General features: G+C 41.2%; 1 protein-coding gene and 1 long non-coding RNA gene across 2 annotated transcripts in view; one reads left to right on the forward strand and one right to left on the reverse strand.

Moving 5' to 3' along the window:
• Positions 1 to 16,081, forward strand: part of LOC311039202 — a 765,206-nt gene that overhangs the window by 516,846 nt on the left and 232,279 nt on the right. The gene's annotated exons all lie outside the window — the stretch shown is intronic.
• LOC311039184 (NACHT, LRR and PYD domains-containing protein 12-like) overlaps positions 1 to 16,081 on the reverse strand; it is a 121,075-nt gene that overhangs the window by 2,778 nt on the left and 102,216 nt on the right. Inside the window, exons 11-13 of the mRNA XM_084048853.1 lie at positions 9,023 to 9,196; positions 5,597 to 5,755; positions 4,444 to 4,493 (exon numbers count right to left, since the gene is read on the reverse strand). Coding sequence (XP_083904979.1) covers positions 4,444 to 4,493; positions 5,597 to 5,755; positions 9,023 to 9,196 — 383 coding nt within the window. The remainder of the gene's footprint in view (positions 1 to 4,443; positions 4,494 to 5,596; positions 5,756 to 9,022; positions 9,197 to 16,081) is intronic.

Here is a 16,081-nt window from a genome sequence, read left to right on the forward strand (position 1 = left end):
AGATCTGATATATTCAGGGAATATACATTGTGTTAAGTGTTTAACGAAAAAAAAAAAAAAATGTTTTATGAATTAAAATCAGTTCCAGATGACAGCTTTAATTAACCACTTCAACCCTATTCTGTAATAATAATACTAAAATAGCAGATATTCAAGCTCACAACATGTTGCAATGCAACACATTGTGAGCTTGTAGATCGGCTATTTTCGGCTAACAGATTTGGTGTAGAGGGAAAAGGAGGGGGCCACGGACAGAGCCCTGAGGGACCCAGTGAGACAGACAGAGTATAGTAATCAAAAACTGTAACTTTAAATAATGACTCAAGCAGAAGTAAAAGTAAATATCAAATAATGACAATACTATTAAGTTATTTCACAAGATCTGATTTATTGTCTAAATTAATAAATAATTAAAGAGGCCTCAATACCCTCTTACCTGACTAACTACCTCCCAAAGTGAGTGACACCCAAAGCCACAACAGTAGAGGAAGTGACAACGATCTGGTGCCACCCACTTATAGAACATTATCATTCTACTACTCTGACACCAAAGTGTGGAATGCTCTAACACCATCAGTAATACAGCCAATCTACAAGCTTACAATGTGTCACAATGTGAGACGTCATGAGCTTGTAAATCTACTATTTTAGTATTTTGTTTAAAGTTTAGCCAATCTACAGTACCAACTCAGAATGTGTCACAATGTCAGGCGTTGTGAGCTTGCAGATCAGCTTCTTTTTTTTCTAAATAGCCCAACTACAAGCTTAAAACCTCAACAACCCGATCTCCAAGAATGTATTATACATTACACAGAGTGGTCATGCAGTGAATGTATTATACATTACACAGAGTGAATGTATTATACATTACACAGAGTGGTCATTCAGTCAGAATGTATTATACATTACACAGAGTGAATGTATTATACATTACACAGAGTGGTCATGCAGTGAATGTATTATACATTACACAGAGTGGTCATGCAGTGAATGTATTATACATTACACAGAGTGGTCATTCAGTGAATGTATTATACATTACACAGAGTGGTCATGCAGTGAATGTATTATACATTACACAGAGTGGTCATGCAGTGAATGTATTATACATTACACAGAGTGAATGTATTATACATTACACAGAGTGGTCATTCAGTCAGAATGTATTATACATTACACAGAGTGAATGTATTATACATTACACAGAGTGGTCATTCAGTGAATGTATTATACATTACACAGAGTGGTCATGCAGTGAATGTATTATACATTACACAGAGTGGTCATTCAGTGAATGTATTATACATTACACAGAGTGGTCATTCAGTGAATGTATTATACATTACACAGAGTGGTCATTCAGTGAATGTATTATACATTACACAGAGTGGTCATTCAGTGCATAGCCGCCTCACATCTCCTCCATTGTGACTAAACCATTTGGGAGGCGCGCAGTTTCAAGGGAACTGGAGCCACGTAAGGGACCAGCAAGTGAGCTAAAGCCAACAAGTTGCCGTCCCGAACGTTGCGACGTTCCCTTGAACCAGGGGTCTACAACCTGCGGCTCTGGAGCCACATGTGTCTCTTTAGCCCTTCCCTTGTGGCTCCCTGTAGCTATAGAAAACATTATATGGAAATTAACAATGTTTTTTTTGTTTTTTCACATTTAAAATTGTATTTATGGTTGCTGTAATATGAGACATAGATGTTTACGTGCTCCAATACAGAAAATATGTGTAGAATAAATACATATAAAAGTATAAATAAAAGTTTCAACATTTCTGTCAAATTCGCGTCAAAGCCTGCAACACATTTATTGGCGCGGCACCACATTAGTGGGTTAAAATAGGTTTTGCGACTCCAAACAGATTTTGTATACATTTTTTGGGCCAAAATGTCTCTTTTGACTTTAAAGGTTGCAGACCCCTGCCTTGAACCTACTCAGCGCCGTTTGAGTTCTGTACCGATAGGCACAGAATGGTACATGTTGTTGTGGGGACTGCTCTGCTTCCGGGGTTACGCCCACCGTGGGACTCACCGTACATATGCACAGATTTTCGGGTTTCTAGGCTACTTTGCACGGAATGACGTGCACTGGGTCCGTGCAATATACTACATTCTTGGAGATCAGGCTGACCTCACACATTTTGACGTTGTGAACTTGTAGATTGGCTATTTTTAGCGGTGCCAACCGCTCTACGTTTGACTCTGTCCGTATGTCCGTCCGCCCGTCCGTATGAGCACGGGATGAGCACGGCAAAGAAGAAACACAAACACACACACACACACACACACACACACACACACAGACTTGGAGATTGCCTATGCCATCTCTCCTCTCATTGGCCACACGTGCCACTGGTTATCAAGGAGGGGTCCAGGGACCCCCAGCGTATGTTAGGTCCGTCCGCCCGTATGAGCACGGGATGAGCACAGGATTTTAAACAGCTATAACTCCAGTTTGCAGCATGCCACCAAGTCCACATTTGGTATGTGGACTTAGACCACCAATAGGGACGAGCATGAATTGCTGAAGTTATCAAAGAGGGGTCCAGGGACCCCCAGCGTATGTTATGTCCGTCCGCCCGTATGAGCACGGGATGAGCACGGGATTTTAAACAGCTATAACTCCAGTTTGCAGCATGCCACCAAGTCCACATTTGGTATGTGGACTTAGACCACCAATAGGGAGGAGCATGAATTGCTGAAGCCCCACCCCCTCTGTCTTCCCATTGGCTGGCCTTTAAACAGCCATAACTCAAGTTCGCAGCATGCTACGGAGTACAAATTTTGTACATGGACTAAAACCACCAATAGGGACGAACTGTAATTACTTAAGCCCCGCCCCCTCTGTCTGCCCATTGGCTGGGCTTTACACAGCCATCATTCCAGTTTGCAGCATGCTACCAAGTACAAATTTGGTAAGTGGACTCAGACCACCAATAGGGACGAACTGAAATGAGTTAAGCCCCGCCCCAAAGGCACCGCTTCCTTCACACAGGGTGTGATTTTAAATTAACGGCTATATTGTGCTGATCAAAGCAATGGTAACGTGTTTCGGCACGTCAGCCTTTCTCAGTGTTTCAAACTCTGGACTAGTTTGAAACGCTTAGGAAGGCCGACGTGACGAAACACGTCCGTTTCTCTAGATGAACAGCCGAGTTCATCTTTAAAGCAATACAAGGCAGGTTCACAAATAACGATTTTTAGCAACCCGGGCGACTACCGGGTGGCTTACTAGATTCCTCCTACGTAACAATTTGACCCTCAGGAGGAGAACAACTGTTGCTCAGAAAGAAACTTCCATTTGAGAATATTGTAAACTTCATCATCTTCTCCGGTAACCAGATAGAGAGCAAGAAGATCAACACGCCCACAGATGCACTGGCATGCACATGGGTGCCCGCGAGACTGCGTGCCCTAACTGCTACATCAAATGAAGCGGTGTGACTGTGAAAGCATAGTGTGTCACTTCAATACAACAGACAACAAGCTGAGTTAGGCCTTATTGTTTGAGTTTGATTGCTGAAAGTAGGCCTACATTAAAAAAAAGTCATTTTGAATTGTATCATATGTTTCACGATTTCATGTAGCCTAATAACCAATAATGAAAGTCAATAATTACATTCTTCTTAATCATAAACACAATTTGTAAAGTTATAGCAGTGACTCAGACAACAGGCTAAACAACTAAGCCAGGGGGAGCTGCATACGTTCTAATCCTGATCTTGACATAGTTCTTTAAGTGCCTAGAGTACAGACAGTGTTCATTTAACATTTTTGTTCATTCTACGTTGAATTGATTAAATGTTTTGAAATAGCTTCGGCCGGAGTCACCAGTGTAATTTCATTCTCATATACATATACACCGTCGTACGATAGTGTCTCGCATCACGTGTCAAAAAGAGCAGATCTACAAGCTCACAGGTCTTGTAGATCTGCTATTTCCGTCAGTTTCAACTAGGCTTCCTGGCTACTTCTATTTCCGGTAGTGCGATTTCAAAATAAAACGTGTTGAATCATCACATTACATGTATAGATGAAAATAAACTCTTATTTTGAAATTTGTACCGTTTTGAAAGGAAAAAGATTTCCATGGAGGACCCTTGACGGTTTGTCAAGCCTGCATTCCTCTGTGCATTAAAAACAACACGGACATTATGGAATATAAAGACTTTGGGGCAAAAGTTCATATTTACCACCATGCTCTCTGAAACCAAGACAATGTGGGCCTATGGAACAAAAGTGTGTTCTCTTTCCTCATCACTTTCAGCAATGTTCGGTGTGCTTGACGAAGTACAATGTGAAAGCAAACCAAACCAAATGAAAAATGCAACAATGTTGTAACTAAACCCCTGAATCGCACAGTCTACCAAACTATACAGTAGGTGTGAACCTGCCCTAAAAACTATGTATAAAATCTCAATATTGACAGATACTCACATCCTTTAATGAGATGAGGATTGAACCAATCTTCTCCACCATGTTTCACTCTGTAGGAAGTAGAACAACAACGCATAAATGTCTGTCTAACACAACGTTTCCACTACCTGACACAACAGTGTTTCTCCTTTCTTGTAGATCTGCTATTTTCAAATGGCCGAAATGTATGGGCTGAAGTGGTTAATGTATGTTTTTGTAATAATAATCTAAATCTACAAAGTAACTGGTAAGTTTTCAAATAATTGTAGTGGATTAAAAGTACAATATTCAGATCCGAGATGTAGTAGAGTAGAAGTAAAAGTATTGGAAATTAGATATACTCAAGTAAAGTGCAAATACCTCAAAATTTTACTTAAGTAAATGTTCTTAATTACTTTGCACCACTGTTCCAGAGAGAGGGGCTCGAGTCCCAAAGCGAGTGTGGTTCATTCAACCAAAATCTGTCACTTGCGTTTCAAATTGTATTCTTTGATCGGCTGGTGATATAACTTAACTGAAACAAGGTATTTATAAACATACTTGTGTGGATTACAGAGACATTTTAATTCAATCTTGATTTGGGACGTGTGCTGTGCACTTCTTTGTGTCAGTCCATGCGATTAAGCATTTAAATCTGACATTATTCACCACCGACAGTGGCTGGTCATCCAGCACTATAAACTGGACAATGTGCTCTGTTATTTCTTTTGCCTTCTTGCTCTCTCTTGGGAGTTTTTCACTCTTTTTGGAGTGCTTTGATCGGTCATTTTCGCTGCAGTCTGATCCGATCCATTTTTTTGGGTTGATATGGAGCCGATATCCGATCTGTTAATCGGATTGCAGAAATCTCTAGTCTTCATAAGACATGAAGTGTGTGCGGCCACCTTTATGTCTCTTGAAGACTAGTTGATAGTTGATTCTTCTGCCGTGGCCGGCACCACTACAAGGACTTTGGTGTGCGCAGCATTTCTGTGCATAGTGGTTGATTAATGTAACGCCCAAACCACTCCTGTGAATAATCTAGCACGTAGCGCAGGTGTTTAGGGGCAGCGTTGTGTGTTGCACATGACAGAAAATTATAAAATAGCAATGGGTGATGTCCCCACATGCAAACGTTACCCACAAATAGCGGGCTTCGGGTTCTCCCAGAAAGTAAGGCCCCATGTCTACTCACGTGAGATTCTTCAGCCCAGAGAGAGAGAGCAGCTTCTTCATTCCCGACTCAACCATGTGTAGACTCACGTCCAATTCTCTCAGATGGAGGGAGGGATTAGAAGTTAGAGCTGAGACCAGAACTTCACAGCATCTATCTGACAACCTGCAGTCCTTCAGTCTAAATGAAAAATCCAACCAGAGAGAGAGAGAGAGAGAGAGAGAGAGAGAGAGAGAGAGAGAGAGAGAGAGAGAGAGAGAGAGAGAGAATGATTAAAAGCAAATACAATACATATTCCTGGATAGAGAACGTGCATTCATCTTTTAAAGGAGCTGGTCTTGATCGGCTGTCAAGGTTTTGGACTGGTGACTAGTGACTAGTTGGAAAATAATAATAATAATGCATATAATGTTTAGTCAGTCAATAAATAACCTCAATGGCTAACACTTCACCTTCTGTTTAGCATCAAGCACTTAATATAGTCATTTTGGATTCAATAACACTGTTTATCCAGACATGCATAGTGTGAACACACAAGGCTATCAGTTGAGTTGTGCATTTTATAGTAAGTGGTACTTTTACACAGTATACTCAGTAAACTGTTATTGTATTAATTGGTACTCTTACACTCCCTCAGTAAACTGTTATTGTATTAATTGGTACTCTTACACTCCCTCAGTAAATTGCTATTGTATTTTACTTCAAAACATTTCTTGTTAATGGTTAAGAGATGCAGCTTCAGAACACACAAGACCTCCAGAGTCAATATCAGAGATATTGTTAGGCAGAATTATGTTTAAGTCAATAAAAATGAGATGAACAAACACAGTATGGAATCATTTCCTAACATCCTCCCTCCCCTCGACTTTCTATTCTGAGGTGTGATACTCCCTCTAGTGTCCATTAAATACACTGCTTTAAGATGAATAACTATGGTTCATTACATGATACTGTGGAGTCTCGCTCCAGTCCCAGCGGTCAGGTGAGTTTTGATACAGTTGGAGCCAGAGTGAGGAGCCTAGAGTCCAGCACCTCAGACAGCCCCGTTGCCTAGGGCAACTGGTTGAGGGTTGATATGTGCCACTCTTCATTCTCAATCAGTTGGAAGTGATGACACCTGCGTGCAGGGCAATCAGAAAGCAGCTGGGCTGAGTTTACTTAAGGTTTTCACTCTGGCTCACACGCTGCTGACTCTTTCTGGGGGAAACACCGTCCAGCGGTAAGTAGTCTCGCGTCAACAGACAACTATTCCACAATCTCTGAATGCTATATAGAGTCTGGAACTCCACTTCCCGAAAGCTGCTTAACGGAAGCTACTCAGACCGGAAAAACATTCGACCAATCACGACGCGGTGCCCGCGGACCTGTAGTCCCAGTGGAAACAGAACCGAGGCGGAAGCATAGAGTCATAGGTAGATTCATGTTATTTGTGCGAGGATTGTTTATCATTATATTCATATATGTATCATATATGATACATGTATATATTTGTATATATATTCATACATGTATCATATTTATATTATTTAACACTTTTTGTTTTGATTCCAGTCGGACTCCTTTGCGCCACTGCACAATGCTAAAACGGAAGTGGGTAGGGGAGGGGCTTCCGCTTTCCCCTTAAGCATAATCAGAGCTTCCGAGTCCCAGACTGTATGCTGGAAACATTTGTAAATTGTGGGAGGCAACAGTCTGGCCACGCGAGACTAGGCGGTAAGTGATACACTCACTCTCATTTCTCACTGTTAATGTTGTGCTAGTGTACAAAGCTCATGTTGTGTTTATTTTATTCATAGGCAACGTACGAGCGTTCATGAAGCCTGCACTGTTTCCCCTTAAAACCTGCTAACCTCTGACGTGGGAAGAACCTACGTTTGTTTCTGGATGATATGCATGCACCCCCCTCCCTGAACATTGTTCATTTTTCCTTTAATAAATGGAGCTTTAAGCCTGAACTGCTTGTGTCTTCTGTGCTGGGTTGGGGTCAGACTCAATACATTTAGTTGAACTTAAAAGAAAATCATTCTAATGAAATCCCTAATTGAATGAGTCACAATCTGCAACACTCTCACTGAGCACGCACGCACGCACGCACGCACGCACGCACGCACGCACACACACACACACACACACACACACACACACACACACACACACACACACACACACACACACACACACACACACTATTTTAATCGCAGGTCTCTGCCTCCAACACTTGTTCCTCCAACATATCGTTGGGCACTAGGACCTTGCAGCCATGTCTTCCCTATAGATACACGCTGTAAGGACGCAGAGCTACCAGTTAGTGTTGCCAAAATAAGACTTAATCTCAGTATTTAACGCTTTATCGAAATCTAAAGCTTGCTGTACCACAGAGTGTGCATTATAGCCAGACTACACACATTTTGACAAATTATGAAACTTTAACATGTGTGAGTTATTTTACTTTGGTACTTGAAGTATATTTTGATGCCAATACTTTTGTACTTTAACTATATACTGACAATACTTTTATACTTTAACTATATACTGTCAATACTTTAGTACTGCAGTGGTTCAGGGGTAGAGTGGCCGCTTGGCAACTGGAAGGTTCCCGGTTCGATCCCGTGCTCCCCCAGAGTCAGTGTAGAAGTGTCCTTGAGCAAGACACTGAACCCCTAATTTCTCCTGATGAGCAGGTTGGTGCCGTGCATGGTTTCCTTCACCATCAGTGAATGAATGAATGGGTGAATGTAATGCACAATCATTGTAAAGTTCCTTGGATAAAGGCGCTATATAAATGCACCATTTAACTAAAACATTTAATTTAAGCCTTTTACGTCTTTGTATATGGTGGTATTGCTACTTTCACTTAATAATAATAATAATAATAATAATAATTATAATTATAATTATAATTATAATTATAATAATAATATGAGTACTTCTTCCACCACTGATTCAGAGCTACAGAGTTCAGAAAGATAATTCATGTAGGAAGGAGATAAACACACTCACTCATAATGGACACACTAGGGAGGAAAACGTACTACTTACTTACTTACTTACTTATTTACTTATTTACTTACTTACTTACTTACTTACTACCTGAACAACCTTTCAAGGATGGCCATCTATGTGAAAACTGTATTACTGTAATGAATACTCACACCAATTAAGAATTAATATAAATACCATTCAAAACTAGGGGATGACAGTCTGACAAAACACATTCAACCACTCATAGTGTAACCAGAGGTGTTTAGGTTTTAAATGTGGTATCTCAGCAAAAAGACTACATATATTAGTCACTGTAACTTATCAATTTTATGGTCAGTGTGGATTACCATGATATCAACCTTAACCACACTCTTCAAATAAAGTACCACCATCATAACTACATTATAATCACTTACTATAACAGAACTGATACAAATCAAAATAAACATTGTACGTTTGTCTGACCTGAGAATGTCCAGACAACAGTGTGGACTCTTCAGTCCAGCACAGATGAGTTCCAGTCCGGAAACATCCAAGCCGCTTCCGCTCAGGTCCAGTTCTCTCAAATGGGAAGGATTAGAGCTGAGAGCTGAAGCCACAACCTCAATGTGTTCCTCTCCGAGTTCACAGTCACCAAGTCTGTAAATACAGTGATTAACACATATTTAATTGAAATGTGCTCATAGATTTCCTCTGTTCTCATTTGATTAAGATACAACTAATAAAAATAAATAATATAAACGATCACAACACGCTGCTGTTGCTCCACTCTATGGCAGTGAAGTGAATACATGTTCTGTCAATAGATGAACAGCTTGTACGACCGCATGTCATTTGTTTACATACTTTGGTTCTCTTAAGAAAGTTATGTGTGAACGCTAACCAGACCAAATTCAAAATGTAGCAATGCAAACATTTGGTCCTTGATCGGAACCTTTTAAGCAAACCTTAGGTGTGAAAGGCACCTAAAAGATCTCCTATCTGGTTCTTCAGACATTAACACAATGTCAGTAAGAACAGAAGTTGTCTCTACACTACAGCATGGAACTTGCATTGATGTATTAAGTAACTTGTAAACCTAAGTAATGACCAAGCTCATTGTTTAAAAGACCATCCTCTGTACACCCCTTCAATAATGGTGTGTACACACACACACACACACACACACACACACACACACACACACACACACACACACACACATATAGCCGATCTAAAATAACTATGTGAGCTTGATCTCTCTCTCTCTCTCTCTCTCTCTCTCTCTCTCTCTCTCTCTCTCTCTCTCTCTCTCTCTCTCTCTCTCTCTCTCTCTCTCTCTCTCTCTCTCTCTCTCTCTCTCTCTCTCTCTCTCTCTCTCTCTCTCTGAATGAAGTATGTGAGTGAATGGAGCTCTAACATGTTGATATTCACATGACTACTAACCTGGCTGTTTTGCAGTTGCCCACAGCTGGGACCAGGTTCCATCGCCCTTGCTTTGAAGTTTTGCATTTCTGCAGGTCCAACTCCTCCAGAACCTCCTCTGACATCTGCAGCATTCTGACCAGAGCTGAACATTGGGTCGCAGAGAGTTTCTTTCCTGACTCCAGGTACTGTTTGATCCCTTGACTTACTGAGTGGGCCTTCATCTCCATCAAACATTGAAAGATGTTGATACATCTGTCAGGAGAGCCACTGCAGGGATCCATCTTCTTCAGGTTGGCGATGGCTTTCTGGATCTCCTCTGAACTGTTCTCTATCTGACCCAGCAGGCCTCCTAACCCTCTTTGGTTGGACTCCAGTGAGATTCCATGCAGGAAACGGACAAAGAGGTCCAGGTGGCCACTTTCACTCTGCAGGGTTTTTTCAATTGCAGCTTTCAGGAAGTCAGACAGGGAACTGTTGCTGTTGAAATCGTCATTGTTCAGGAATGCCTTCAGTACCTCCATGTTCTTCTGTGTGAAACAGTCAAACAGGTAGACTGCAGCCAGAAACTCCTGGACGCTCAGATGAACAAAGCAGTAGACTGTTTTCTGGGAGAATTTACTGTCTTGTTTGAAGATCTCTGTGCACAGTCCTGAGTCCACTGGACCCTCTTTAATATCAAGGTGACATCTGTTCAGGTCTTCTTTGTAGAAAATTAGGCGGCCTTTCAGCAGATGTTCAAACGCCAGCCTGCCCAGCTTCAGAAGAACTGCTTTATCAGCCTCTGTGAGTTCCTGTATATTCTCATCCTGCTTTAGCCACTTCATCTTTGTCTGGACAAAGATGAAGTGGCTGTAAATCTCAGCCAGGGTCTTGGGAAGCTCTCCTCTCTCATCTGTCTTCAACTTGTCCTGCAGAACGTCGGCAATGATTGAACAGAAGACTGGGGTGTCACACATGATGTGGAGGTTCTTTGATGCTTTGACATGTGAGATAATTTTGCTGGCCTGCTTCTCATCTCTGATTCTCTTCCTGGTGTACTTCTCCTTCATTTCATCAGTGAATCCTTTCACCTCTATTACCATGTCAACGAAGCATTCAGGGATCTGTTTCGCTGCTGCAGGGCGTGTGGTTATCCAGATTTGAGCACAGCGAAGCAGTTTCCCTTTGATGAGGTTGACCAGCACAACTTCCAGTAATGCGGCCTGGGACACGTCCTTAGAGCATTCATACTGGGTTTTGAAGTCTAAGTTCATGTGGCTTTCATCGTATCCATCAAGGATAAACTGAACTTTGCAGGGACTCTTGTCGTAATTTGCCTCTCCTGACGTCTGCAGCTTGGTGAAGATGTCATTAAGAGCTTCTTCTGAGATGCATTCATATGTGGGGTTGCATTCATGAATTAGCTGAGCCAAACTAAACTTCCGCCCCTGCAGCAAATTGAGTTGGTGGAATTGGAGCACGAATGTGAGATGGGGATCTTGATCTTTTTTCGTTGCCCAGTCAGAGACATACTTGTGTACGAGAAAGGTTTTGCCAACTCCTGCTTCGCCAATCGACATCACTGTTCTCATGCGTTTGTGTTGTCCAGAAGGGTGTGTAAAGATTTCACTGAGTTGGATCTCCTGCCCTGCTGTCTTCCTCTCCGTCTGTGTGACCTCAGGTGACCTGCTGATCTTTGTGTCATCCACACGTGCAATTTTGAGACGTGTGTAACATTCATCAAAATCCTTCTTATCCGCCCTTTGGACTGTCCCGTCAGGTACACACGCAAATGGGTCCCTAACCTTTGTTTTAAGCTCGTCTTGGTAGTGTGTAATAGGACCTGTATGCATTTTTGTTTCCACCAGGAAATCTGTAAGTAACAAAGCAATTTCTTTAGATATTGAGGGGAATTATAAGATAGTCATGACGTTAACATAATGAATGACAAACTGTTTTCACTTGACATTATTATTACTATATTCTTTGTCCAGATCTTTTATACTTTTATAATTATACTTTTATACTTTGCTTTACTTTACTTTACTCCAGCTGGTTTGTACAAACCTTTACCCAGCATGATATGACAATGCAACAATACTACATGCTACAATTATCAGAAACATGTTAAAGGATAGATCCACTCTAAAACGGTATTTGCTTTGATGTGTCGCTAATCACTCACCAACATACCAGGGGCAGTTGACTTTTTTCATAGAAACCCCTGTTGTCCATTGTGGAGACCCCACAAACATGCCGACTAAGTGTGAGTCAACTATAGAACAAAGCCCATGTAAGGAGTGACCATCTGTTATTACCTCGTGTACTTCTCCTGACAGTATTGTATATAAATGTGGGTAAGACATTGATGTGGGAGGGATGGGGGAAGCTCCAGAGGGAGACACTAGTCTCTCTCTGCTGTGATGAGATCTACAATAAACTATGGAGTTGGGTTCCTGACGACTGAGTCCTGCATCTTCCTGATCTGTTTATTTTACATAAAGTAACATGTAAAAGCTGGCATTATAGTTGGCGCTGTGAGCAGGGTGGATGATTTGCCGTTATAGCAAACACTCCACTTCGAATCTTAAAAAGATGGGAGCAAAACGGAGCAGGAAGAAATTGCAGCGACAACTCAACGACCAACAGAAGGCCGCAACGCTACAGCAAGAACAACTCAACGACCAACAGAGGGCTGTGGTCCTATTGCAAGAACAACTTGACAGAGCGACGGTGGACCAACAGAAAGACGTGATGCTACTGCAAGAACTATTTCTGAAAGAAGTGACGCTACTGCGAAAAACTATGGTGAAATTAGCAGATCGACAAGCCAATTCTTCTCCTGATGACTACAATGTGAGGCAGAAGGAGCCAAACTACAGCGGAGACACACAAGGAGCACCCAAGGAACACCACGCAGATGACAATCTTTCCCAAAAATGGCAGATCGACAAGCTGCAGATCAGATATAACATTTCCAAAAAATTGTATAAATCCACAAGCTGCAGATCAGTTGTTTAACAAATGTCAAAGAGCATAGCATTATCAAAGATACAGTATGCCAAAAGGTCCTATGATTTTTTAAATGCATAAGAATTGAAGTGTGGGGAAAAAATGGTTATTGGTGTTGACTTTCTCTGTAACCATTACTGTAGAATTATTGAATACACTGTTTGAGGATACGTGACCAGTAGCATATGTGCAATGCTGCTTGTCACGGCCATCACACATGTATCTAACAATACAGTTTTGTTTTTAATATTTGTACATGATTGTATCCCATTGAATTAGCATAATGTCCTGTCATTCTATGAATTTTCTCTATTTTTATAGGGCATATTTATGCCCTAAGGGGTCGAATGTGGTGGATAAAATTCATATAACAGTCATTGTGGTATTGATAAATTGAATGTATTGGTAGATGCACCAATCATCACCTGTTCTTTCTTGTCAAACTCCTCTCCTTGATAAACTCCTTACAGACAGCCGACTCATGCAAACCTATTTCAAACATGCCGACTAAGTGTGAGTCAACTATAGAACAAAGCCCATGTAAGGAGTGACCATCTGTTATTACCTCGTGTACTTCTCCTGACAGTATTGTATATAAATGTGGGTAAGACATTGATGTGGGAGGGATGGGGGAAGCTCCAGAGGGAGACACTAGTCTCTCTCTCTGCTGTGATGAGATCTACAATAAACTATGAAGTTGGGTTCCTGACGACTGAGTCCTGCATCTTCCTGATCTGTTTATTTTACATAAAGTAACATGTAAAAGCTGCCATTATAGTTGGCGAGTACATGCGAAACTGGACACCTGATGAATTCAATTACATTGTGAAGGACCTTCCAGACCCCAGAGTCGACGCGGTACGTTGGTGTACGGCTGTGTTAGATTTGATCGAGATGTATGGGCCATCGGCAAGAGAGCTGGAATCAGTATTTCGCAAAGTCTTTGGATTAAGGTGGTCACGTCTCAGGGGAAACTTTGATGTGACTGGAGAAAGAAATGACATCATCACTGGACAGCTGCAGAATCGAGATGGTCTTTTTGACAGGGTCAAAGCAGCTTTTCCTGTATGCACTGATTGGCCAAAAATTCACAGCACTAAGCAATGGCTGATGAAACCTGTGACGCCTACAGGAATAGAATGGAGGACTGCTTTCAGAAGCATTGTGGTGTGACACTAGACAACCCGGCTTACAATGACCTGTTAAAAACTGCCGTGATCAATGGCTTGTGCCCGTCCATCCATAACCGGGTTATGACTTCCTGTAGTGGATGGGAAAGTGGGAACCTCACTGAGGTGTGGGGACATGCACTGCACGCTGAGAGGCACATGCTCTCACAAGAAAATGTGCAAAAGAAGAAATTGGAAAGAGCACAGTTGATGTTCTATGAGAACCACCGGCAGCCACCACAGGGAGAACAACAGCGGCAACAACCAAATCAGGAGTCACATAGGAAGAAAAGGAGCCGTGAATGGAAACAAAGAAGAAGAGGAAACAGTGAGCCATATGACATAGCGGACTTCTGTCATTACTGTGCCTCAGATGACCACAGGGAGAGGGAGTGTCCTATCAAAAGGAGAGCATGGCTGCACCAGCAGCACCCAGACCAGGATCACAAACAATATGGGGCAGGGCCTGTTACATGCAACTATGGGCCAGGTGGTGATGCTGGGGCCAACTATCCACAACGGGGTGGACCACATCCACTGCCTTGGGCCCCACACATATAAGGTTCATGTCCTGAGTTAAAACGGTTTAATTTACTTTGCAAGTTCTGTTCATTGTCATACTAAAAAAGGTAAATAGTGATAAAATGTATTTATTTGAGAGAACCTCCTTAAAAAAATTACAGTACAGTCCGATCCAAAATTGAAAATTATATTCTACTAAGTTAATGTAAGAAAAATATTGGTTAATGGTACTTCCTTAAAAATCGCAGTACAATCCGATCTAAAATTGAGAACTATATTCCACTAATTAATGTAAGGAAAATATTGTTTAATGGTGGGGTAATATGCCTAAAAGAAAAGACAATAATGTCATAGAACTTGAGTAAGTCAGTATTCTATTTCCGCACACATGAACTATATAGTTCACTCATCAGTTTGTGTTCCCCCACCTTCTTTCCTCTCCTCAGAATAGCTGACAGGGGGGAAGGGGGGTGGCAGGTGATAGGGGCCGGGTGTCTGTGTGTGAGTGAGACAGACCAAATACTGAAACAGGAAAACATTTGAGTTCTAAAATGTATCTAAGTAATTATAGAAAAAATGGCATTTCAAGGCGCTCAATCAATAATGTGAAACGGGTAATTTATGATGGCCTGTTTACAAGGTTTGAAGTTAAAACAGATTTTATTTGTCTCCAGTCCACTTATTCTGCTCTTGCTAGATAAAATGTTAAGTAAAACTCGGACATAATTCTATATTTTTTATTCCATGTAGCGAAAATGCCCGAGTGATGAAAATGCCATGGTGTGTTGAAAATGCCATACTGTGATGAAAAATCCATTCGGTAGCAAATTCCACGTGTTGATATAATTTAAAATAAAAGAACTAAAAGATAATATTATAATCCGTAGGCTAGAACTTGATGGTTATCAAGGAAATTGTTACAGCATTTTTTTAGTGACTGATGGAGATAGTATTAAGACAGGTTAAACTGTACCTCGGTTGAGTATTACATGTTACTGTATAGCAAAAAGTTTGTGTGCGGCTTTCCGGATTATGGGTCCGGCCAATGGTTTCTGCAGGACCATTGGTCGGTCTATTATTTCCTGCAAGTTACTCACAAACTAGGGGGGGTAAGGGAACATTTATTTCCGTCCATTATTTCTGACCATTGGTCAATCCATTATTCTGTGAAAGGGAACATTTTTAAATTCAATTCAATTGATTTTCGATTGAGGACTTTTATGTCAACAAGATCATATGGAGTCTAAAACAGAGACCGGTGACAGGCCGATATAGTTCTATTCTTCAAAGGGTCAGTTACCTGCCTGATGGGTAGTCCTACATTTGGGTTTTAACTAGCTACTTAATAGGCAATACAATAAAGCTATGAGGTTTGTAGTGTGGAACTACACCACCATAATAGTATTTAAAAAAATCAATGGTGTTGATTTTCTCT

The sequence above is a fragment of the Gymnoscopelus microlampas genome, assembly GCF_963454915.1.
Source record: "Gymnoscopelus microlampas genome assembly, chromosome: 22".
In the NCBI taxonomy this organism is placed as follows: Eukaryota; Metazoa; Chordata; class Actinopteri; order Myctophiformes; family Myctophidae; genus Gymnoscopelus; species Gymnoscopelus microlampas.